The 26,536-nt window shown below is 40.4% G+C and overlaps 1 protein-coding gene across 1 annotated transcript in view; it reads right to left on the bottom strand.

The window, feature by feature from the left end:
- Positions 1-26,536, bottom strand: part of TOX3 (TOX high mobility group box family member 3) — a 110,271-nt gene that overhangs the window by 18,950 nt on the left and 64,785 nt on the right. The window contains exons 2-3 of the mRNA XM_089476704.1: positions 15,965-16,030; positions 7,433-7,690 (exon numbers count right to left, since the gene is read on the bottom strand). Coding sequence (XP_089332830.1) covers positions 7,433-7,690; positions 15,965-16,030 — 324 coding nt within the window. The remainder of the gene's footprint in view (positions 1-7,432; positions 7,691-15,964; positions 16,031-26,536) is intronic.

A 26,536-nucleotide genomic window follows, 5' to 3' on the forward strand; every position in this document is an offset into this window, starting at 1 on the left:
CCTTGTAAAGTTAAGGTTGGGGTTAGGAGCTTAAAGATAATTGATCAGCGTCTAATGATGAAAGACCATGCTGAGCTGATAAGGACTTCCTCAAGTGAGAAACCATCTTTCTTATCAACGAAAAAATGATAGTGTTCAGTAATTATGTGGGTTCCCACTCTTAACAACGATAATAAACATGTTCATAACAACAACAAAGGCTTCTTTTAATAAAGAGTTCCAGGCACTAAACACGTTAATGAACCATGAAATAACTGTTTTATTTGTAATATATTAAACAACATTGCTGTAACATGGTTGTAATCACCACCTCACTGTTTCCCTGTACCCAAATCGAGATCGTAAAGTGGATATTAAAAATAAATCATGGGAGCTTCTTTGTAAGAGAAAATTAGGTGCATAAATTGGAGACACGCAGCCAACAAAGGACAATAATCTGAATTCATGCCTATTTGCCAATTTTGAAATAACCTATTGGTAAATGTCCAATTCATTTATCCTTTACCAAAACATCCGAGGAGGAATTTGGAAGATAACAAATGTCTTGATGTAAAATGGCTGTTTCGTGTAGTCATATTTTGCATACAAATCAGCAACCTCAGAACGGAAGCATTAAAAATTGCCATGAATATACTCGCCATGATGGAAAGTATCTCTCACAAAAATGTGAGACCAAGGCAACTTAACAATTCTGTTTAGCTGTCCTCCGAGTCATATGGCAAGGTCCTTTTCCTGCAGGGAAAAGGTGCAAGAGCAGTTTCATTCAAGAATTACTTTATGTATACAATCCCCTATTGGCACCAAGAACAGTTTAATAATAATAATAATAATAATAATAATAATAATAATATGATTTATTTATATTTCCATCTCTCTATGGAGAGTAAAGCAACAGAAGACAATATTCACAAATATATTTCCAGGGGAAGGGAAGATACAGAAGTGTTTGCCTGGAACCAAACAAGGTACCAAATATATGCACCAGGGAAGTTCCCCTGTTCTGGAAAGGATGATCCCCAACTAAATAGACCTCCCAGCCAAGAAATTCATCTCTCTTTTCACTATTTACTGCACCTCTGTTGGAGAGGAACATCAGGAGATGACTAAAATAGAAAGGGAGATTGATATGAGTGCAGACCATTTATAAAATAGTATAAGATGGCATCAGGAATCATGTGGGCAGTGTGCATGAGCTGTCCCAACATCCACTGGGTCCCACTAAGATATCTCTGGACACTGATGGCTGTGTAAAATGAGCATTGATGTTTCAGGAGCACCAAGGCTTCTCTACTGCAGGGGTGGGCAACTGAAACATGTCCAGGGTCCACTTTTATGGTGTGGCATCCTCATGGGGCCATCCAGACTACCTAAAGGTAAGACCAGCAAGCCAAAGTGGTTAGAAGCCTATTTCTGATTCTCAAAAATGGTCATTTTTGCAGTTTGGAAAGGGACAACAACCTACTTAAAAGGTAAGCTGCAGATGGAGCAGCTTCCAGAAGTTGATGGAGGATTCTAGGAACAGCAATTCACCCTCTTTTTCCTATTTCGCCGGGGTGGGGGGTGTTGTCTTGGGGTGTTTGAAGGGCACAAAACATACTTGAGGCCTGCATATGTTGGCTTAAACTAGAGCAAAGCAGGTGAGCTTGGTATATATTTTCTCTCCCTTAAAACTGTAAGTGAATATTTTAAATTGTTGAAGGGGCTGCATCTTGTAGGGGTCCCTAAATGGGGAGGGAACTGATCTCTAGGTTTGCTGATGTTCATCTGTCTTGGCATAGGAGGGAGTTGGCAACTGGTATGGTGGAGACATAGGATCTTGGGAGATCTAGGTTCAAGTCCTGACTTAGCAATTAAACTCACTGTGCAAAGTTGGGACAGTCACTCTGTTTCAGCCTAACCTACCTCACAGGGCTGTTGTGGAAACAAAATGAGGATGAGAATTATTTGTGTCACCTTAAACCCATTGGAGGAAAGATGAAAAATGGATGCAACCTGAATATCTAATTAACTGACTGTTTAAAGTGTGGCAGAATATTTCAAAAAGCCATTGCACTCTGCTAGTGCAAATTTCAAATCATTTACTCCCTTTCCCCAAAAAATCAATTTTCGTATAAAGAAGGTAATGTTTCTTAGTTATCCAAATTTCCTAATGAAGTTTTCAGCATAAAAACTGCACCTGAAATCATCATCATCACCATCACCATCATCATCTTTATTTATACTCCTTTCCCCCCATTACAATTATTTTGCAAACATATAAAATGCTGCTACATGTTTATGATGCTAAAAATCAGTAAATCATATTTTCATATAGGAAAAAACTGCACAAGAATGATGAATAGTCTATACAATTAATTCTAATTTTTTAAATAAAAACCTGGAGGTAATTTTTTTTATTAAAAAAGAAGGGGAGAGAGAGAAAAATAAAATAAATGCAGGCTGAAAAGAGGCAATTATTTTACCGTCCGTTTCTTAGATATCAGAAAGGGAATTTCGAAATTCATCAAAGCTAACCTTCTGTTATGTACAACAGGCTAAGCTGAAAAGAATGTTAACAAGTTCAATTTTCATTCAATCAGCCCCACTGCTCTCTGAAATGTTTCATTGCAGGAAAGAAATAAAAAATAATCTATATGGTAATTATTAGGATGAATCCCCCAGTAACTTTCAGCAACATAAAAGGTCAGTTCTATTCAAGATATTTTATCAGTCCCTTGCACATACTCCTGTCCTGTCATTTTAAATCTGAACAGCATTTTATTTTCCCATTTACAGCTACCTGCAGAATTAAGTACTTAAGCCAAATAAGAAAAAAAAGGAGAGAGAGAGAGAGAGAAGAAAATGTTGAATGCTGGCAAAGGCTATAATAGCATGGAGATAAATCGTTCAGCTGCTCCCCTCTCAAGCCTCTAGGGCTACAGATTTTTCTTCTCCTGGTGCACTGTGGGTATTCAAAACTTGTTCAACATGATTTCATTTCATTTCAGGCAGTGCCTGAGAAAACTAAATTACAGAATCAATCATACAGAAGGTCAGAGTGAGACTTCATTACAAGTATTGCATGCTTGCATGAATATCTTTCATTTATGACTGACCCAATATGTCACAATAGCTGTCTAGTAAAAATAATCCACTTTCTGAAATTGATGTACTACTGATGTCAGTGCTACTCAGCAGGCTGGGCAGATTATAGAGAGATGTTTAAAGGGGGGAGAAAAGCAAAGAATAAAAAGACGGAACCCTATGGCGCACAAGTTGCGGGTCTATAGAATTGTCATCCTTTGTGGATTAAAATAATTTCTCAGGTGATCATCTAAACAGTCAATGGTGCTTTAGTCTATAATGACTTTTGATGACATATGACAATTGATTTTCATCTATTTATGTGTAGGTGTGTTTATTTTTCCCCATCCTGTTAAGCGCCAGGTGCTTTTCTCAACTGAAACAGTAGAACCCATTCAATCTTAATTCCAATAAATTGATTTAAGAATGCTGAAATTTTTTGCAGGTATTAGCATATTATTAAAATGCAAATACTAATCATGCTGCATCTGTTTCATCTCTCCTTTTGGTTTTATTTCTCCTTCTTTAAAACAAGGATAGGGGAGTCCCAGTGTAACAGCATGCATTTAAACTGTGATAGATGTGACTTTGTTTCCTGTCAATAATAATGAATCTAATCAGCAATATGACAAATTGTCAGGCTCTCCGTGAACAAAAGCGATAAAAGGCTAGGGAGGGAGTCCATGTTAACACATCACAGGCTACCTTATTTCATTTCTTTTTTAAAACCAGTAGGAAAAATGTTAATCTATCGGCACAGTCATTTTTAATAACTGCTAGGCCATATTCACTTTGGTAATAAAACAGCTTGCTTGTACTTAAAAATGGACTGCAGGATATAGCAATCCTAAGTCTGTAATGGAATGTACAGTGTTATTTATTATTCCAGAGGTCTTCCTGCAGCAAATCTAAGAGAAGCCTGCAAAAGTACTATTATGTAGCTAGCCAACTCTGTGCCCTGAGGGAAACATAGGAGAACCTTGACATAACCTATTTTTACCCATGCCTCTGGCGATTTTGCATTCAAGTTTATAGGTGAACATGTCAGGTAGTAGTCAGAATAAAGCCAGAGACACACTGTATTAATCATAGCTCTGCCCAAATACGTTTCTTTTCTTTTTTCTGTTGGTGCTTGAAAAATTCATGACATTTCTTCAAGGTGAAATTCTACTGGACATTTCAACGGGGACATTTCAATCTATAAATCCAATTAAGAGTAACTATTATTTGCAATGGAACTGTGTAACACTGTAGTGTTTTCAAGAGTGGCCATTATTTTTCTCTCTCCCCCGTTTAAAAAAGGTTATTTTACTCTAAATGGCTTCTGTTTAGGCAACACAGAGTTTGTCTCTTTTAACACCTAAGACCTGTCTGTCCAAACTGATTAGCAACTTGGCAACAAAGATGCAATAAAACATGACAACTTGAAGACTCCTGCATCCAGGCATTGTTCTGCAAGTGCAGACGAATATCATAATTATTTTATGGGCCCCACATTTACTTCTTTCAGATACAGTAAGCCCAATTGACCATGAAATGAAATTTCGTAGTTAAAATGCCTCCTTTACGTTTTTTTATTGCCGCCATAAAAAAATTTATAGCTCTAAGGAAAGGTAATTCATGAAATATACAATCTGAAGACGAAGTCTATTATTAATAAATATTTATCAGTTTAATAAAGTGCACATTTTCAATAAATAATGACAGACATTTGTCACCGTATCTTTGGCATGTAAACGGCAAGTCCCAGAATGGAACAGAATTGGGACTAAATGGAGAACTTGGGAGACATTCTCAGATCACCCACTGCACCATACCACCTATCTTCCCCCCAACCACGATATTTAGGTTTGAAATTGTGTTTGTGCACAGCTGATTTCAGGGGGAGGTAACACGATTATAGAGTTGGAAAATTACCCCAAGGGCCACCCACTCCAACCACCAGCCACATAGGAATGCCATGCTAAAGCAGTGGGTATTTTAACCTTTACTGTAATGCTGCAAACCCTTTTAAACCTTGGGGGGGGGGGGATCAGTATAAGAAAAAAATCTGGGTGTTTTTTTCCACCCGGTATAATAACATTACCTTATTAAGGTATGGCAGAAGTATTATCTCTGCAAGTAAAAATGACATCATGCCACTGAATTCAAAGCATCTGACTGTGCCTAGAAAGTGGGCTGAATGTGCTTTGGGCAATGCATGGAACAAATCAAAGGTATTCAGAAGGCAGAAATGATTCCCTCAAGTACCTCGCCCTGCAACACAATTGCGCGCACACACACACACACACACACACACACACACACACCCCTTGCAGTTGAAAAGGACAGTTTTAGTGAATCTGCAGCACTGTAGCTCTCTATAAGCTTCAGAAAGGTTCCATGTAGAAAAGCATACAACACCCAGTTGAAACAACTGGGATGAAATTCCATTGAAATCTAAGTGAGAGGTGACATGAACACCCATATTTTAGTCCTGACTCTGCATTTTCTTTTCCACCGGAGCATCTTTCAGGTAGCTCAGCTTATTAAAACACATACTAGCAGTGGGTTAATTATCCATTATGGTTACTAGTGAGCAGACAAAACGCCTCTGATATGACCTTCTCTCTGCAAATTGTTCTCAGCTCTGAGTTCCAGGCACAAGAACTCTTATGCCTTATGTGAAGTCGAAGGCTTTCATGGCTATGTGGCCATGTTCTAGAAGAGTTTATTCCTGACGTTTCACCAGCATCTGTGGCTCTGAAGATGCCAGCCACGGATGCTGGCGAAACATCAGCAATAAACTCTTCTAGAACATGGCCACATAGCCCAGAAAACCCACAAAAACCTATCTTATGCCTCAACTTGTAACCTTCCAAGAATCTCAAGTATATCTCATCAATCTTTTTACCATAACTCACTACACTGCATTATGAACTGTGGAATTAGCTTTGGATTCTGAACAATCTTCAAAGTTGTATCATTGGAGAAACAAGCAAAAAGAACATTCACTTTGCCAGTTTGAAAGTTTTTGCCCTTCTCTCCAACACTGGAAGATCCCAAACATAAGGAAGGCAGGTTGCAATCCTGTATCTATTTCTCTGTAGGAAGTCCCTCTGAATTCAATAGGACATAAATTTGCATAGACATGTGTCAGGGATGATGGGAGTTGTTGCACTTCACCTCAGGCTGTAACTCACCACCAAGTTAATGAAGCTGAGCTGACCAGTTTTAGCCAGTGGTTATTGCTTTCTTCCAAAGCAGCAGAGTTTCTGAGAATAAGCTGAAGACCCTGACAAACCTCTTCAGGCTTTCTCACTCTTCTTCCTCTGATGTCTCCAACACCATCAGGATTTGCTGACTCTTGTTGTTTTCACTCAAGACACCAAACAACTTTGTAGTCTTAAACAAAAGTACTATTTTATTCTACTATACACTATATACAGTTCCAATTCTTGCTCTCTGAGTATGCCCAACTATCCTACCACAATTCTACCCATCAACCACAACCATCCACAACAACCAGCAGCACATTAACAAAACTGGCAATTACTATAGCTATTGTTAGGTGCCACCCAGTGGGTGTGTACATTCACATGATTGGTTGACTTTGTTCACCCCAGACTCAAGTCCAACCCATGAATATGATCTGATTATCTTGTCCATGAAACAAGTCTCAGGTGTTGCCAATATTCATTCTAAAATTTGTCCTTGGCTCCCAAGACTTCCAAATTAGATCACCTTTTACACCTGTGTGATTTCTCTGTCTATACATGCTTAGTCATTTTGCTTCTCACATACATATTTTATTTCTATAACTGCATATCCCATGTTGTATTTCTTGACAGAAGGTATCACTTTCAATGAGATAGCTGAATATACATTGGGGTGACCACACAAAACACTTTGTTTTTTAAAAAGTTGTCCTTGTGATTTCAGAAACCAGGGACATCAGCTGTATTTCACTGCAAGAGGAGAAGTAATAGCCTAATTTGCAATATCCATATCACCAAGTAATAGACTAGTACTGGATGTAAGGAGCACTGTATTACAAAATACAGTCAGTCCTCCCCATTGGCGGGCTTTAGCCCCAGCAAAATTAATGGGGTGCATACTTGCACTGCCACAAGCATATGGTGCTGTGAGCATGCATTCCATTATTTTCTATGGGGCTTTAGCATACGCTCTTTTCCCTATATGCAGGGGGAGGTCCGGAACAGATCCCCCGCGTATGCGGAGGGCAGACTGTATACAACTTGGTTGTTACTTCTGTTGGAAAATACTAGGGGAAAATAGTGAGAAAGTTTGACTCGGTTTACAATGCCACATTTCTGTATTGCAACAAGACATATTTAAGCAACCAAATGACAGAAAGAATATTTCCTACCATATGTATTCCATTGCTTTGGATGACTCCATCTTGTTCCACAAGGTTTCGAGATATCGTAATGGAAGGAAGATCCAAGCTCTGTGGTGGAAACTGGGGAGTAAACTCATTCCCTTGTGCAGCCAACTGATCACTTAGTCCTTGAAAAGGAAGGAGTATATCTGACATCCCTAGGTTGGTGGGGTCCAGTTCAGGTGGCGGTGTAATTGGTGGAATCTCAAACTCTTCGTCACCAAGACTTGGAGTATGGAATGTTTGCTTGGGGAAAAAAAGGAAGAATTTACAGCACGTTTACTACAGTGGAACACTACTATCATGAAACACTGCCGTATTTTGCTATGTGCACATTAAAATTGACTCTTTTTTTACATACTATAGGTTGAATTTCCCTTATCTGAAACACTTGGGACCACAAATGTTTTGGATTTTGGGGGAGTTTGGAATATTTGCATATACATAAAGAGGTGACTTGGAGATGAGATCCAAGTCTAAACATGAAATTCATGTATGTTTCATATACACCTTATACACATATTTATACACAATAATTTTAATATTTTTGAGTACATTCAACCATCAGAAAGCAGAGGTGTCACTATCTTAGATACCAACGTGGGCAATGTTGGATTTTGAAGTATTTAGATATTGGAATTTCAGATAAGGGAGACTCAGCCTGTCTATAATTTAGTAGCAAACATTATACAGAATATATATGTGTGTGTGTGTGTGCGGGTGTGTGTGTGTGTGTGTGCAAGTGTTGCAAGATTCACATATGCCGTTTTATGGATCCTTCAGATTTAAAATTTAAGTCTCATTACCATATGGCTTTAATGGCATATCAGTATTAACTGTTTTTTAATGCACACTTAATTAGCAACATCTGTCTTTGTTGCTGGGTTGAACATCAGCTACATTGCATTGCATTTTTGGGGAAGTTTGTTTTTGACTGCCTAAGAAATTGCCAGTTTATTGATATTTTAGAAGAACAGCACAAAGAGCTAACACATTATTCTGATGCCTCAATAAAATGTTGGCAATTTTGGTAGTACACACACAACATTAATCTGGCAATGAATATTTCACAAACTCTTTTACAACCCATAAATGTGAAATATTAAGAATCCAAGTTCCCTCCTATTCTGCTTATAGAGCACAATGGACATTTTGATATGAAGGTTATGAAGATCTCAGTATTTATACAGAGCAATGGCTTATAAAAGGTATAATTTTATTTGGTTTAATTGGAGCAAGGGTTATATGTTTGGATGCTACAGTAAAAGCACATGTGCCTTGGCCTAAGAGACATGTGTTTCCAGTTACCTTTAGGGTTTCCACATGCAAACAAAGTGAATTTCAATTCAACAGCAAGTAGTGCAGCTCTTATTGTGCAGAAATACTGCTTTTATTTCAAATGGATAGACAGAGACCCATCTGATGTTTTCTCCAGCTGAACAACAAACAAGGCCATTTTTAATCCAGAGCAAGGTATGAGAGTTTTTTTCCTGCCTTAAAAGCATGTTTCACTTTATACTAAAGGTTGTACAGTTGGCCCTCTCTATCAGTGGGGATTCAGTTCTGGACCCACCCCTCCAGATACCAAAGAACATGAGACATCAAGTCCCATTACTGCCAATTGATGTCAACTTAAACATGGCTGTGCCAGCACAGCTGCATGTATGCGCCAACACCGACAATAATGGGATGGGGCCACCCATTGATGTTCCATTCCACAAATGGCTAGCCTGCTGATATGGAGGGCCAACTGTATGTAAGTGTATTTAAAGGTGGGAAAACTCAATCTTACAACAGAATCACAATCAGAAGGCAAAACCCCTCTCAACAAGTACGTATACAGGGCTACATACTCACCCAGTAAGTACTGCTGTCAAAGGAGACTCCTGAATACATGTTTAGCCCTTCACGCTAATGGGAATGCTACCAAACCAGTATTTCCACTTTTGTTGAAGAACCCTATGTAGGGTTGTCAGGTTTAATACAGGATGGGGCTGCTCTAGTTTTAATTACCAACAGATCCTGATTTGGACAGAGGTGCCACAAAGTTCTATCACACCTACAGCACCTCTCCTGTCTCAATCCCCCCAACCTACTTTTTAACTGCCACAGTCTCCCCCCCCAAAAACAAACAAACAGCTGTTTACTTGCCAGTGGACAACTTGGTAGGGGTACAAAGAAGCATCCACCTCTGTGCCTGTATCTCGACACACCAGTATAACAAAACCTCACAATATTCAGCCTGAAGGTCTTATATCTGTGTGTGTCCACTGGTAGGTAGACCCTTAACATGAATGTTGACCAATGCTGTGGTTAGCAAGAGCTCTAGCAGTGAATGATACTGGCGGGACTGTGGCTCATGAATATGACTGTGAGATATGGCTATCCCAGAGATGGGCAAGATTCATGGGGGGGGGGGGGTATAGAGTCAACTCAGCCAGGTGCAGGCTTATTTAAGCAGATCTTTGGCTTCAGTAAGTTTGATGGGGTGATTTATTTTAAACTTTTGGTTCAAAGATGAATTGAACACCCTAGATTTAATATTCTCCCTTCCTTAAAACAACAAAACCTCTTCATGTTTGTATGAAAACTGGGCACTGTAAAAATGGCCTTGGAGGCCACATGATTCTAGTCCACATGCTACTTCAGCTCATATTCTGAATATCCCCTTTGTATATACAGCACACCCGTCCTTTATGTGGGGGATCTGTTCCGGAACCCGCCCCCCAGATAAGAGAAATTCTGCACATACTTGAGCCCCATTGAAAACAATGGGGTTCGTGCACGCAGTGCATGCGCCATTGTCTTTTCCAGTGTGTGGCATTCAACATAAGCTGAAAGCCGCATATGACGTGGGTACACTGTATAGTGTTTACATTCATATTCCAGACTTTCATAGAGAATAATGAAAAGGCATATTCCATGCATTGATAACTAGTTAATATTGCCTTCAGCCTCCCACTGACCATCGTTCTAGACATCCCTGATTTCTGGTCTACCAGTGAGAGCTATGGGATTTCTGAGTGCTAAGGACAGAGTCTTTAGGGTGTTGGCTGAATACAATGTGCCCGTAGGAAGAAGTGGCGCTGCATGCCGGAAAAAGCAATGGCGCACGCACCACCGTGGGCATGAGCCCCATTATCTTTAATGGGGCTCAAGCATACATGGAATTTTCCTTATGCAAGGGGAAATATGCATGGTCTCCATTTTGCAGGCCTTTGGGAATACTTAATATTAATATTAACATCTAGTAATATTAATATTTACTATTGTCATTTAGTATTAATACTTTAATCTACATTTGGTAAATTTAGCACATTGTGTAATTCCTTTAACTAAAGTTTCATTTCATGCTACTGTCTTATTTGTTGCAATGATGTAACAAATATTGCTTACTGCTGCTTTATTTATTTTGCATTTTAAAGTTGCAATCTCTTCTGTGGGGACTTTAACCCTGAACAAGTAGGCTACAAATATAGTAGCAGTAGTAGCATTAGTAGTAATATATTAATCGTAGAAATCCTAGCAGGTGGGATGAAAACATCATCAAATAATGATTTAATTTGGAAGGAAGTGGGCCAAACTGAACCTTTGTGGGGCCCTTGCCATGTTATTTTCATCACATAACTAACATGGGACATCACCTTTTTGAAAACACAGGTCCAGAGTTCCCCAATCTAATTTCCATTGTGTTAGCACTCCATTTGCCATGCGACTTTGGAGCAGCTGTGACCAGGAAGGCATTTTATTAGGCAAAACCATCTGCCAGTATGATGTGGTATGGATGTGGGCAACTGTGTTGGGAGAAGGACCACTTTTCCTCTTGTATGCCCTTCACATGGTGGTCAGACTTGCGCTTGGCAACTTGGAAATGACTGGAAGCTCTACTTTCAGTCAACTGTTGGCACTCTGATCGTTTCAGGAGGGGTGGACTTGTGCAGTGTGCATAAATGAAGCCAAAACTGAATTTGGATGCATTCTAGAACTGTTTGGGGTCATTTTTTGTGTATGTCAATTTCACCCCTCTTTTGTCAATGGGGTAATCCAGGAACTTTGGAAGCTCTATGGGCTGCAAACCATGCAGGACACACTTTCCATACTCCTGGTGTCGAGTGTTGGATTAGGAGTGTGGAGGCCCAAACTGAAATCTTCGCTTAACTATTAAGCTCCCTAAGTGACCCTGAGCTAGTCACTGTCTCTCAGCCTCACCTACCTCTCAAGATTGTTGTGAGTATTTAAAAATGAAAAGGAAGACCACACATGCCATCCTGAGTTCCTTGGATGATCAAATTCCTCACATCAATATTACAAACTACATCAGTGGCTGCTATGTTGCAATGGAAGACAAGAAGACATTTTGTGCTGGGAGGAATTTGATCATGGGAGGCACTCGAAGGGGGACACTGGTGTTGGGAGGCAGTGGCCAAGTCCCAGGGTGCCTCCCCTTGGTAAAATGCAAGTACACGGCCTCTGAATTGATAACTTTCCCTATTAAGAGCATTGCATTGTGTCTTTCAGTGGAAAGATGCAACAGTGTGGTGTAATACCAACCTCCAACAGCAGAAGTACAAATTATCTTTCCCATCTCTCACCACTCAGTGTACTATCTTACCAAACAATACTGCACCCCAGGCTTGCTTTCCAAAAGGAGCACCACTAAGCAGTAGACCTTGAGGACCCTATGAACCAGGAGTGGAGAAAGTGGGTTCTGTGGACCATTTAACCCCAGCAGTCCCATTTTTATGGCCCCTAAAGCTACATGCATATTTTTAAAGAACATGTTCTCTCTCTCTCTTTGTCTCCAAAACCCAAATGCAGCAGTTCACATCTCTCACAATCCAGAGGCTTCCACCACCTTTCAAACTCTGTTTGATGGCTAAAAAGAGACCAAAATGGCAGATGGGTGGGGTACAAAATCAGAAACAATGGTGCAACTCACAGAGAGTTTGTGGGAGTGAAAATTACCTTCCCTCCACCAACTGTGCAGTTGCCAAGAAGAGAAACCCCAAGAGCAAAGGGAAACTGCATCCCGTTAAAGCAGCAGTGGGCAACTGTGGCCCTTCATTTGTCTTTGGACTTCAGCTCCTATAATCCTTCACCACTAGTTGCACTGGCTAGTGGTGACGGAGCTGTAGGCAAAATACAACAAAAAAACATTTAGCAAACTGAATTAAATCCCATGTGTTGTTATCCATGGGACTCCTAGTTTTGTTTGCTTATATAAAGCCTACATTTTCCTGCAAAGATGGAAGACCGGGGTGCAGGAAAAAGGGAAGGGACTCTCCCTTTATGCATTATTTACGTTATCTGAAAGAATAACTTAATGCCAGTTAAATTTTAAAATGATATGTTCGGTGAAAGATCTCATTAAGTGCTGGAAAGTGTCATCCTTCAAACTGTTAATGATGATATAAATTAATAACCGCTTGAGAGAAAATGGAAACTGAAACACAAGAAAAGGGAGGGGAAGATCCTCTACTTGCATATAAAACCTGTCAGCTGTCATTATTGGTCTCACACCAGAAATGATGGGGTAACAGACAGTTAACAGTCTGCAAGAGCAACACTGTCTTCAGAGACAGAGAGCAATTGCAACTTAATTCTAGCTCTGAAAGTGTTGTCCTTCATTATAAAGATATTTATTGGTGTTTTATAAAAATAAAATAAAAAGGGGGCATTTTTATACTGGGGAGATTTGAAGTTCGCCAACACAAAAAGGATGGATTGGCCATGGAAAGGCGGATGGCTAATGAACATAACCCTATGGCTACATTTGCAGTTAAGTTTGGCACTAATGTGGTCTAGTAACAGATGCAATGGTAATTTGCGACTCATTTGCTACCCCATTACTGCTTAATGAAATCTAACATATCACATTAACAATATGGATAAACACTCATTCCTGATATGTGGCATTTGGCTGTTTTCATTACCGCAGTAATTAACACTTGAAATATTATTTCAATAAATATTTAGGGTGCTTCAAGAACAATGGTAAAAAATATTATAAACTGGGTCACTGCCACATGGTCACAAACAGAGAAAGAAAATGCAACCAAAAGGTCGATTTCTCAACTCGGATGGTCTTCTCATGCTAATAGGACAATAGCCACCACAGGTCATTGTTTTCAAAGGAGTGGAATAGGTTTTCTGATCTGAAATGTTCATACTCAAAATACTGCAGTTCCCTTGTAATTGTGCTGGGTAATTGAATTCACCTGTAGGGTAGTAATTGCAAAGTTAGATTTAAGCTGCAGTGCAAATATTAACACTCAGTCGTAGCCTACTCCTTTGGTGTAATTAAACCGCTAGTATAGGCTTTAAGCGTGGTATCAAGAAGGTAACAGATTTAATTTTGAGACGGGGGGGTTTTCCATTCCAAAAATAACAGTAGATTCCCTCATGCTTTCAGGCACGCACAACAAAATTGTACGCTGCTATAGCATGTTCTCCAGAAGCAATATTTATCATGGTAGTAATATCTCCTTACAATCATTTTGGTGGCAGTGGAAAACTGTATCATGGATGCCAATGGGTGGTTGTTTCAGAAAAGAGAGAAAGGTGTGTGTGTGGAGGGGGGGGGGCTCAGAGCATCAGACTGTATCTTATGGGATGATTGCTGAAAGTAATGCATGGATAAGTGGATAAAATGAATGTAATCTAAATGGCAGGGGGGGACCTCATGGTGAAGTAGTCTTACTGCAAATCATTGGAACAATTCACATCATAAGAAGTGGTTGAATGTCATGTAATTTGACAGTGGAGGAAGGTGTCGTCATGTCCAGAAAAATGTAACGTTTTTAAAGGGTTATGTGACCAATCATAATTTTAAATACTATCAACTTTTTATACATTTCTCTCTTAGATTTCTTTTGGGGACACAAAAAAAGCCCTCCCCAGCAACACTCAACAAAAACCGTGTGTGTGGTTAAATGCCATCTGCACTGAAATGTTCAAAACATTTGTTCCTTTTGATAAAAATGCAAATCTGGAGAGCTGTTGTATCAACATATAACAGCCAATGTCTGACACGGTGAATTATCACAGCTGGAATTAAATTGTCTTTGAACAGCTGCTGGCAGTAGAGCTTTCATCAATGTTTGATTCAAATAGAGGAATGAAATTCTACAGAATGAAACATCATGTTGTCATTACAGATGGGGGTTTGTGTTCATTATCACAACTAACACTGAAGCTAGTGCCAAGCAATCTCCCCTTATCTAAGCAGTCTTGTTGGAAAGAGGAGGGGGAGGGAGACAGAGAAAAAAGAGAAAGAGAAAAAAGGCAGCCATTTTATTTTGCTAAAAATACTATATAAAATATAACCAGCCTTACTATATATATATTTATATATTTCCAATTAATTTTTCCACTTAGAGCTTTTACGCCCCACAAGGGAGGAAAAAAGGAATGCATTCATTAGAGAGGGGAAGAGAAGAATGATGGACTGGATGCGAAAAGGTGAATATTGTTCCCATTTTTTATTAATCTTCCAACATTTGTGTGCACGCTGTTCACCTTAAGTCAGATAACTATTCCCTGCCAGATACATTCTCTTTCTGAATGCAAACACAACAAGGAGAGAGGGCGATGCAGACAAACCATGGGGCAATGCCAAAATACTCCTTTGCTGTCAATTGGAAGGAGTATTTACTTTGGCCAAAAAGCAAGTCTTTCTGGAATTGATGTCACTACCATTATACTGATGTTCTTTAACTGGCTGTCATGGATTGGAGATGGGGGGGAGAGAGAAAGTCACTGTAAGAACAACCACAGGGACACCACGGTTGTCACACCCTTCTCCTTACTACCCCCACAGCCTTCCAAGCTAGAAGCCAAATTCATCACCTCTGTGACCTAGTCAGACCCCATCAATTCAGTTCCAATGTTTTCTTTTCTTCCTCCTCTCTCTCTTAAGCCTCATGTCGGACACTCTCTGCTGAAAGCCTTTTCCTTATTTCTCCCAGAAAACAAGCAATGCCACCAACTGGGCTGTTTCTTCCTTTGTTTTTCCTAATACAGTTAAGAACCCAAATTAAAAATAAAATGTTTGTATCCATGACCATAATTAGCGTATTAGCTTATAATGACTGCTACTCTGTTTGCTTTAAAGATGCACACCTACTGTGCCTTTCATTTGTTTCCTTCTGGTTACATTTTATCCCTTTCTCTCTGTTTCTCCCCACCCTTTCTTTCTTTCTTTCTTTCTTTCTTTCTTGCTTGCTTTCTCGTGTGTGTGTGTGTGTGTGTGTGTGTGTGTGTGTGTGTATCAGATTTGTTTCTATTGACATGCTATGTAACTAACAGTCTTGTGGACAGCTAAATTGACTGGTAATGGAGAGCTGTCAGGTTATTTTCTCTCTCATTAAAGTCTTTATTTTGTGCTCCATAAAACACATACAAAATTCAGCACTTTGCCCATCATCCGTTGAAAGTCTGTAAAAATTATCAAAGCAAACAGGAGAATTGGAGTACAGATGGGGAAAGGGAGGGGAGAGAGAGAAAAAACCCAACACCTACCTCATTTGCAGTAAGAAAGGCATTATTTGCTTCTGCCATGTTCATGTAGTTATTGTTGTTGCCAAACTGAAAAGGAAAAAGAAAAAAAACACCATATATTTCTAGGCACTTACGTTTTCACGTATACCAACATAAAAAGAGCAAGTCTTAAATGCATAGAGATGGAGCGTATCATAGCCTTAATAGTAGCTGACAACTCTCCACCCCAAAAAAGTAATGATACAAAACCAAATTTAATACATCTGGTGCGGCTGGATAGTTTATAAAACTGTGTTGCTACTTGAGAAGAACACCTTATATATCCAAATGGTCCAGTGTGCCATTCAGATTTTAGCAAGTGCATTGGAAATGGGAGGCAGGCGCCAGAATGTGGCAGATTATGGCTCTGAAGACCAGGGTTCGATTCCCTGTTTGGCCATGATGCTCACTTGGACACAGGCTCTTAGCCTCAAGGGAAGGCCTCCTCTGAACAAATCTTGCCAAGAAATCTCCATAGTAGGTCTTAGGGTTGCCATAAGGCAGAAATGACTTGAAGGCACATAGTAACAAGAAGCAGAACTATAGAAAGCTGCCTTGGTTCAGTTAGCCCTATACCCTTTCCTCTGTCAGTGGCTGTCCAGAATTTCAGGTGGGAATTTTTCCATGCCCTAACTAACTAATCAACTAACAAGAGGCCCATTTATACTACAGAATTATAGTGCTATTATGCCACTTCAACAGCCACAATTCTGTCCTGTGGAATCCTGGGACTAGCAGTTGAAGGAGGGCTGTTCAGAATTCTCAGCCAGAGAGTGCCTCACCAAATGTCCCAGGATTCCATAGGATGGAACTATGCCATCTAAAGGGAAATGACAGTGCTTTGATTCTGTAGTGTGAATGGGCCTCAGGCCTGCTTACTTTCCAAAATCAGATGAGATTGGCTGTGGTCAAGCCGACTTGGTGGTAAGAAAACCCAACTCTCTCTAAACACCAGTAGTATGGGTAGGAATTAGAGGCCAAAATCCCAGAGCTCCACAGATGAGATATGCTTTACAGAGTGGTAGTTTAAAGGCAGGGAGGGAGGACATGCAAAGTACAGTTGTCCCTCCACAACAACCCCCTAGTAACTGACACTACCTTCATTTACAGGTCATTCAAGGAGGGTACAACCCCCTCCAATATGGCTCACACAACTCTATCCACATCAGCAGGTATAGCCAACAGTAGCTATTCCCATCTTGTGTAAACCGAGCCTGCTCATGTTTGCCCTTAACCAATCCAAAACTGACCTGATCAGCATTTCCAGTTTCCTGAAGTGAGTTGAAGGAAATTCGTGACAGCTGCATATTATATGAAATCTAGATAATAGTGACCCAAAAGATCCTGGATGGAAAAAAATGCAACCCTAAGGGGAGCATGTAAGTTCTAACTCTCTTCTTCCCAAGTCACAACTGAGCCTCCTGATTCTGTCCCCCAAAAAGTCATTTTTCAAAGTAAAAAAAATGTGAGCAAGATATCCCAGAACATCACCTGGATCACCATTGTACCTTTTAAATCGCTTTTTGTGGATAGGGGATCCTGGTCCCTAAGAGAATTTGCCGGCAGCAACTAGGACAGCTCTAAGTGGGTTATTTTACACTTTATATACCTAGAACACACAGTTTATTTCAGCTTTGAATTCCAAGAAATGAAGGCATGAAATCACCTCCTTCCCTGTGAGAACACTGGACCCTATATCCTTAGCCCAGCAAAGGAGGATGCGGGGAAGTAGATTTTCTGTTACTTGCTTGTTTTTTGCTGTTTTCAAAAGATAAGGATGAACTAAGTCCTGTATAGCATGGTTTCTCCGTTGTCCTTCTAAGACCAGGACTAACACCCATGTTTTGGTCACAATCTGTGGATTAACACACACTATTCCAGCCTAAGGACACTGTTGGTCAACTGTGGTTTGATCAGATTTGGAGGAGCCAGTCTACCAAGAGTTGCAAAGGAAATCTAGCTCCCTATCATCTGAAAGACCTATGAATGCACTTCTGCTGCATTCAGTATGATTACCCACATGATCAACGTGATCACCCACAAATATGTTTTTCTGTGTACCCCATCTGGCCTCAATCTGAAATGACCTCTGATCCCCTAAACACATTTCAATTGCCAGAGAAATGCAGCTGCCAAGAAATGTAGTAGTGCAGCCTACTGCAGCGGCAAAAACTGGCCCTACCCCATCATACTTTCTCACCTCTATCTTAGGCCAAATTTTCCATATGATTTCACCAATGCCTTCATATAAATCAGGAGTGTGAACCTTTGGCCCACTAGATATTTTTCAACCAAAACTTTCTTACTATTGGCCACTGTGGCAGGGGCTTCTGGAAGTTCAAAATGTCAGGAAGACCAAAAGTAACCTTCCCCCAGATGTACAGTTGGCCCTTCTTATACACGGATTTTTTATACATGGATTCAACTATCCATGGTTTTAAAATGTTCAAAAAGAGTATAAATTTCAAATATCAAACCTTGATTTTCCATTTTTTATAAGGGACACCATTTTGCTATGTCATTATATTTAATGGGACTTGAGCATCCATGGATTTAGTTATCCATGGGGGATCTTGGAAGCAAACCCTAGCGTATAACAAGGATCCACTGTATATGGTTAATAAAGCATAGGAGATATGATGGAAAACTGAAGCAAACAGAAAGCCAATGAGCATGTGGGAAACAGGTGCCCCACAGTACAACCTACTGGGAGATACAGCTCCAGAAACAACTGGAGCCATTGTAACATCATATAGAGTGGTCCCTTGCTTTACACGGGGATCCGTTCCGGACCCCGCTGCGTAAGGCGTTCCGCCTATGCTCAAGTCCCATTGAGGATAATGGGGATCATGCATGTGGTGGTGCGGCAGCACAGGCACCACGGGTGTGCGCACCATTCATTAAATGGTGCAGGGTTTTCAGCATAAGCTGGAAGCTGCATAAAAGGTGCTTGCGTATGACGTGGGCGCACTGTATGTCAGCATGACAAACCAGGTGGATATCCTCTCTATCTTGAACAATGGCCTGTGACTATCCACTCTCTATGAAGAAGCAAGTTTCAGTTCTTACACTTCTCTCCATTCCAACAAATATAATCATACTGCAGTAATGAAAAGTGTTGCTTAAATAACTCATGGGAATGAACAATAATGGGGAAAACATGCTTACTGAAGAAAAAAAGTCATTGAGAAGCCACAATTTTTTAAATCCTTCCACACACCTCACACACCTCTTTTCCATATTAAAAAATATGACCAGCTGAATCTGAAACCAAATTGCAAAACATCAAAACAAAACAAAATCTAGATGTATAGATGTATCTACATATTTGTTCCACAGAAATATTAGCTTTTGACAAGCATTGGTTTTCAGGAAGAGAAGCTACCGGTGGATAACTCTCTTGCCAGACATAAAAACAAGCCTGGATGTTGCAAGTAAAACCAGTAAGCTAACATTTCAATTTATTGAGTTCCTATATTTAACAAGATTGGCAGCCTTGTTGGAAGCATTATTAATACCTTTCACTGACATCAGCAGCAACAATATTTATAGCACATGAATGATTAAAATTACTTGATAGCATCACTAAATTGAAAACATACAAAAGTGCTTTACATCAAGTCAGACCACGGGTCCACCTACCTCAATACTGGTTATAACAGATGTTGATATTGCCCCAACCATACAGTCAGAACTAATGGGAAATGTAGTCCAATGACATTAGTTGAGCCACAGGTTGCCCAGGCTTAGTCTTCATGGACTTGTAACAGGGCCTAAAGAAGACCAACCTCTAAGAGTCTGGGGTCCATTTTGCTCTCCTCCAGACTTGATGGGATACACCCCCAGAGAACCCAGTGCCAGTTTTTATTCTACTGAAAAATGGTAAACAGTATGCCTACAAATCTTATATTTTGGCCTATTTTTGGCAAAACAAAAACTCTAAACCAAAAGTGTCTGACTCAAGCAAGAAAACCCTACAAAACTCTTTCCACCTCCCTGGCAAAGGACCAAAATATTGCAAAAGCCAGCTCCTATGCTGTCCAAATCCAAGTAGAACTAAGATTTATTTGCAGTTGTGTACTAGATGGGGAAAGAGCCAGTGTAGTTCCAAGTGTTGGACTACAACTCTGGAGACCAATGTTCAAATTCCTGCTCAGCCATGGAAACTCACTGGGTGACCTTGTGAAAGTCACACTCTCTTAGCCTCTGAGGATGGCAATGGCAAATCCCCTCTGAACAAATCTTGCCACGAAAACCCCACGATAGGGTCACTGTAAGTAAGAAACAACTTTGAGGGATATGACAACACAAGATGTGGTTTGCAACTATGAAACTTTTTCCTTTCCAGAGCTGTAGGGAAAGTGGTCCCTGTCTGCCAAAGAAGAGGGCTAACCATGGTATTGTTTTTGCTCTGTTAAATGAATCAGGTGATGTATAGATTGTAAAGTTTCTTTTAATTGTTTATGACTAATTAGCATAGGGAGGTCAATGAATATGGAAAACAAGAGGCTGGATACTTATTTTCAGTTGCTTTGGTCAGATTTCTGTTTCAACACTAATGGTTAAAACAGTGACACCTCTTTGCTGGAGTATTTCCATTTTAAAAAATTGTTATTTCAAGCAGCTCAACATCTTTTTTTTCCACTGAATCTCAGTTTGTTTTATAAGCCGAACCTATGCAGTCAGAGACAGGCACCACTAGCATCAAGTAGCTATGTACAAGATTGCAGCCATGCCCCGTAAACTTAACAGTAGGATTTTATCTATGGCTGTCTATGTTTTATGACAGAGTTTTTAAGCCAGAGTGGTTGGTCTTTGAGAATAAATAATAGAAATGCCAGATTGATTTGTCACCAGGCACCCATTAAGACAAGGGTGAGGAAGCTCAGGCCCTCAGGTTGGATCCAGCCCCCTGCAGTCCCAGTCCAGTCCTTGGTGCTTCTCCAAAAGTCTACACTCTGCCGTGATGTTCCTCCATTTGGCATTTCCAGCTTTTCTATGGGATTTCCTTTATTTAAAAGATTGAACTGATTCTTCTAAGTCATAGTTACCAACACAAAGAGCTTTAACCTACAATATGCTATGAAGTTTGGTCCCGTCCCCCCCTTTTGCTCTTGGCCCTGCACACTACTCAAATGTGGCTCTCAAGAATTGTTTCAAAATTGAATCTGGCCATCAGGGCAAAATAGGTTCTCTGACTTGAAGCAGGTTTATAGATTTTCCATAGAGGCAAGACTGGAAGAGCTGAGCTGATTATTTCCTTTGCTACACCACTGCCAATTTGAAAAGACTTCTACATAAGAAAGAAAGAAAGAAAGAAAGAAAGAAAGAAAGAAAGAAAGAGAATGCATTGGCCTACCAAAGAAGGACTAAGAGACTATGCAGACTGCCCATATGGGGTGGCCTCCATCCACCTCTTTTAAAGCCAGATCAAGGCTGCACAATTGCACGCCATGGCCCTGATCTGGCCTTTGCATGATGTAAAAAGGAACTGAAAAAAACGGCTTCTTTGTGCTCCCTGCAAAGGGTGTGATAGCTGGGGCGGTGTGGCTTTATGGTGCTTCTTCGGCACTACATCATGTGGATGCAGTGCCAGAGGAGTGCCATGATGCCATACAACATGTGGTGCAGCACATGGCATCATGCCACCCTGGAGGCGGAGCCAGGGCATACGTCATATGGACACTATGTCCTGACTCCACCCCCATCCCAGCCTTTCCCGCCGGTCTGCAGAGCCCCAATGTCCTGGATTTTATACTTCATTAAGGCATAGGGGCCCTGGTGGCACAGTGGTTAAATGTCACTACTGCAGCCATTCACAGCAACAAGGTTGTGAGCTTGACTCCAGGTTGACTCAGGCAAGGCTCCAGGTTGACTCAGCCTTGCATTTTTCCATAGGTTGCTAAAATAAGTACTCAGCATGTTGGGGGCAATTGGCTTACAATTATAGACCACTTAGGGAGTGCTTAAGTGCACTGATAAGTGGTATAGAAATGTGCAGTCGCCCTTCCTAACTTGCAGATCTGGGATCCGCGAACTTGAAAATCTGTAGAGGGGCAACCTAGTTTTAGTGGGGCACGCACCCCACACATGCACACACATGAGCACAAACCCCATTCAAGCCTATGGGGCTTGAACTTGCAAGAGCCTCTGTTTTCGTGGGTGGGTCTGGAATGGATCCACCATGAAAATGGTGGGCCAACGGTATTTGCTATTGCTACAGTAAGCCACCTACCACCAGTTCAAACTATTTATCTCTATAGCTCAAGATAGTGGACTCTTCATATTGGCTGGTGATCCATGGATTTGACCACCTGTGGATTGCTATGCCCCATGTTAGCCAGTGTTGGTATATGCATGTATCAGTTTTTTGCCACCTGGGTAGAACCAAATCCTTGTGGATGAGAAGGGTCCACTGCATAGCCCATGATGTCACCAAGGCAAGAGCTGCTGTCAATAAGCACGACACCTTAAGCATCAACCATACTTGCACAGTGTTAGGGGATGTAAATCTTTGACTATTCCATCCTTCCAGACTCACTTGCAAGGATCAATAAGTGCAGTAGTTTTCACCTTCATGCAGGAGAAAATTAGTATTTCTCTGCAGCATTAAACCATAGTATTAGTCTCATAAGAGCCAGCATGGTGTAGTGGTTTAAGGTTTGGACTAGGAACCAGGGTGACCAGGGTTCAAATCCACAATCAGCCATGGAAACCCACTAGGTGATCTTGGACAAATCACACCCTCCCAGTCTCAGAGGAAGGCAAAGGCAAACCCCATCTGAACAATTCTGTCCAAGAAAACCCCATAACAGATTCGCCTTAAGAATCACCATAAGACATCACTTGGAAGGCACACAAGTCAAGGAACGACTTGAAGGCACATGACAACAATTACCTCCATATTCAAATACCCCAAAATGTTGTGGCAGAATTATTCCAGAGGGAAAACCAGGAGTGGTGTTTTCTGTACAGAAAACAAGTTTTTTTTTTTGTGGTTTTTTGTTTTGTTTTGTTTTTTGTGTGTGTACAAAAAACATATCTGTGTGTGTTATTCTTTTCGACAGAATAATTCTACTGCAATAGTTTAGGATATCAAATACTTGAAGGAAATTGCATAAATGTCCTGCTGGTCAATTATACTTCTTCCCAATGTCGTTTTCTGATTGTCAGGAAACACATTTCTTGACCTTGGAATGAATAATTATGATTATTCTTTCCAGTCTTGCACAGAGTATGTCATTCAAATCAAAAAACCCAAGTCTACCAAATGAAGACACAGACACATACTTTTCAAGCCAGAGCTCTCACCCTGAGATTTTTCCCCCTTGTTTTGAGAACCAGAGAAGAGGTTCAGACCCCGTGATCTAGGGACCCTACACTCCCATTAGGTTCAGTTATGTCTCCATAGGATCTTATGCTCATGTGGAATTTGCAGTTCTGGCTGAAATCTATTTACTGGGCTGAGTTTGGGTTTTTGAACTGCCTTTCTCCCACAGTAATACTGCATTTCTCTGTCTGAAAGCATAAACCACTACCACCTCAAATCAACGTCTGTTGCAAAGGTCCATTGTGTCTCAGGTTATGTCTACAGAGATTTATATTTCACAAATAAATAACAGAAGAGGTATAAAATGTCATCAGTGCATTCAATTTTTCAAAGCACCTATTCCACACTTTCACAGTAATTTATTCTGTCCCCCAAATCAAGATTTCATGGTGACTTTTTGCACACAGTCTTATTACTCATTACTCATTCAGCAGCTGCAAAACTGACACGATAGACTTTTTCGTGTCACTGAACCGAGAACAAAGTAGGATTTACATGAGAAACACTAATGGTTCTTAAAAGAGCTGTTCTCTCAAAACACTACCAAAAAGAGGGGGAAATCAAAAAAGAAAGAAAGAAGATAACTGAGATGGAAAAGGCATCAGCATACACAGTGTATATGCCAAAATGCTGTAGTAGGGCAGAAAAAGTACAGAACATGATGGTTGATGGCCATTTTCCCTGCAAAAATATCCATCTGGCACATGGAAGGAGATAAGCAGAATGCCGACATGCCACAGATCTGCGAGTGTGAAGTAAACAACTAAACCACACATTTTATTTATTTACACTTATTTATTAATGCATTTATATGCTGCCCTATGTTCACAGACAATAAAATCAACTTAAAGCAAGTATAAAACAATTACAAATAGTGCAAAACAATTAAAATAGAATAAAACAAAAGCATCAGCCAACTAACCAGAACCGAACCATGGTTGGTAGGACAGACATATATAGACCAGGTTTGGGTGAATGGCCAAACTTTTCACAGGCCAGTGAAAAGAGTATAATGTTGGTAGAAATCAGGCCTCCAAGGGAATAGCATTCCATGAAGATAGGACCGTATCAAGGAAAGCCTTCTCCCATATTTCCATACAAGGTATTTTTCCCAAAGTGGAATGCAAAGGAATATCCCAATGCCTGGGAAGAAGTAAAGAGGAAAACAGCTCTGCATACAGGGCACTGAGTTACCAAGGGAAGATGTCTGTGACAATACTTGATCATTCTGTCCACTATCAACATTGGCTGAGTGAGGTTTTTTAGGGTCTCAAGAGAGGACTTTCTTATCACCCACTGATTTTAACAGGAGGCACTAAGAACTGGATCTGGTACTTTCTTCATGAAAAGTGCATGCTATTCCATTGATAAATGCCTCCTTCTGACCTGGAAAAGAGCTCCAAATATTGCAAGCAAGAGGATCCTAGAATTAAGCAAGTTCCCTTTACCAAGTCACAGGAAAGGGATTTTACTGGCTACAGATCTGCAGATCTCTAAATAAGCCACTCTGATGGGGTTTGGGACCTATTTTCTACTTCCAGTGCGCACTGTGTGTGGCACCTGATACGGAAATTATTAAAAACAAGGAGAGGGAATCAAAACCAGAAGACACTGGACTTCTACATACAGGGTTTCTTTTTTGGAGGGGACAGAGTGTGGAGTATGACAGATGCAAAAAATGCTATTCTTGGAGGCCTACAAGAATAGAAAAATCATTTTATAGTCATTATTTCCAAACTGCATGGTGATACTGGGGGCTTCATCAATGACCTTAAGTGCTATATGCAACACACTCCTGCTCTTAAAAAAATTATTAAAGAAAAGACAGGATGCTCTAAATCATAGATATAGACCTAGAAGATTCACTTTTACTAACCTCTGGGATGACGGATTTATCTGTATTGCAGTTAAGAATGTTCTTAGTATCTTGTGTCAATATTTGGGGGGGGGGGTGCGTGCGTGCGTGTGCGTCTTCAAATTGTCTGCCAACCTATGGCAACCCCATACATGTCACAGAGTTTTCTTAGACAAGGAACATTCAGAGGTGGTTATGTCAGTTGCTTCCTCTAAAATACAGCCTACAACTCCTGATATTTGTTGCCAGTCTCCCATCCCAATAGTAACCAGAGCTGATCCTGCTTAGCTTCCTAGATTAGATGGGATCTGGTGCCTTTAGAGGGTTTAAGTATATGACTGGGAGTTTTGTCTCAGAGCAAGATACTCCCCTTACTCTCTTTGTTTTACTCATCCCAGTTTCACTCATATTTGTATCAGCTTGAGAAGCCATTTGAGTCTGCGTGTTCTTCCTGATGTACAGATGTGAGCGCTGGACAGTGAAACAAGCCAACAGAAAGAAAATGGATTCATTTGTGATGTGATGCTGGAGAAGAATGCTGAGGATGAACATCCAAAAAGACAAACAAATGGACTTTTCAATAGATTAAACCTGAACTCTCCCTGGAAGCCTAGATGATGAAGTCATATTTAGCCACCTCATCAGAAGGCATGAATCATTAGAAAAGATAATAGTGTTAGGAAAGATGAAGGGCAGTAGAAAGGAAGACCTCATATCAGATGGATTAGACTCAGTCAAGGAGTCAATAGGCCTAAATCTATAGGCCATAAGCAAAGCAGTGAAGGATAGGGGATCTTGGAGATGTCTCATCCACAGGGTCACCATGAGTTGGGGTCAACACAAGGACAGTTAAGAACAACAACAAGCTCTTAACTATGTGTACTGTCAGTCAAACTGAGATCCCATAGTGGCAATATCACAGCACTATAAAGCCAGTCAGTTCTAGCAAGAAGCCAATTCAGAGTGAAAGCCAGGATTATGAAGCCAAATTATTGTGAAAGCAGGAAGCAAGGCTGGCATTTAAACATGTAACAAGTGTGTTTTTAAGTGCAGGTCACTTTCTTCACTAGTCAATCTCCTTCTCCTCAAACACAGAGAAACCTGTTTTGTGGGCCCTAAGACATTCATCCAGGGACCACAGGATTGCAGACTCAAAATGTTCCCTTTAAGATCTGAATAACAGCAATCATCTTAGAATGAAGTAAGAATTGTATTCATCCTCTGAACAGTTAGCATGCAAATGTAATTACTGTAAGTTCTACAGCTAATCAGCTGTGAATTGTATCCATTAATTAGTATTGGCCCTGGAGAAATGAGGGGAAAAATCAGTAACAATGTTAACACTGAAAAGCACTGGTGCCGACTGAAA

This window comes from Sceloporus occidentalis, unplaced genomic scaffold (genome assembly GCF_023333645.1).
Source record: "Sceloporus occidentalis isolate IW3139 unplaced genomic scaffold, rSceOcc1.0.p SCAF_10, whole genome shotgun sequence".
Lineage (NCBI taxonomy): Eukaryota > Metazoa > Chordata > Lepidosauria > Squamata > Phrynosomatidae > Sceloporus > Sceloporus occidentalis.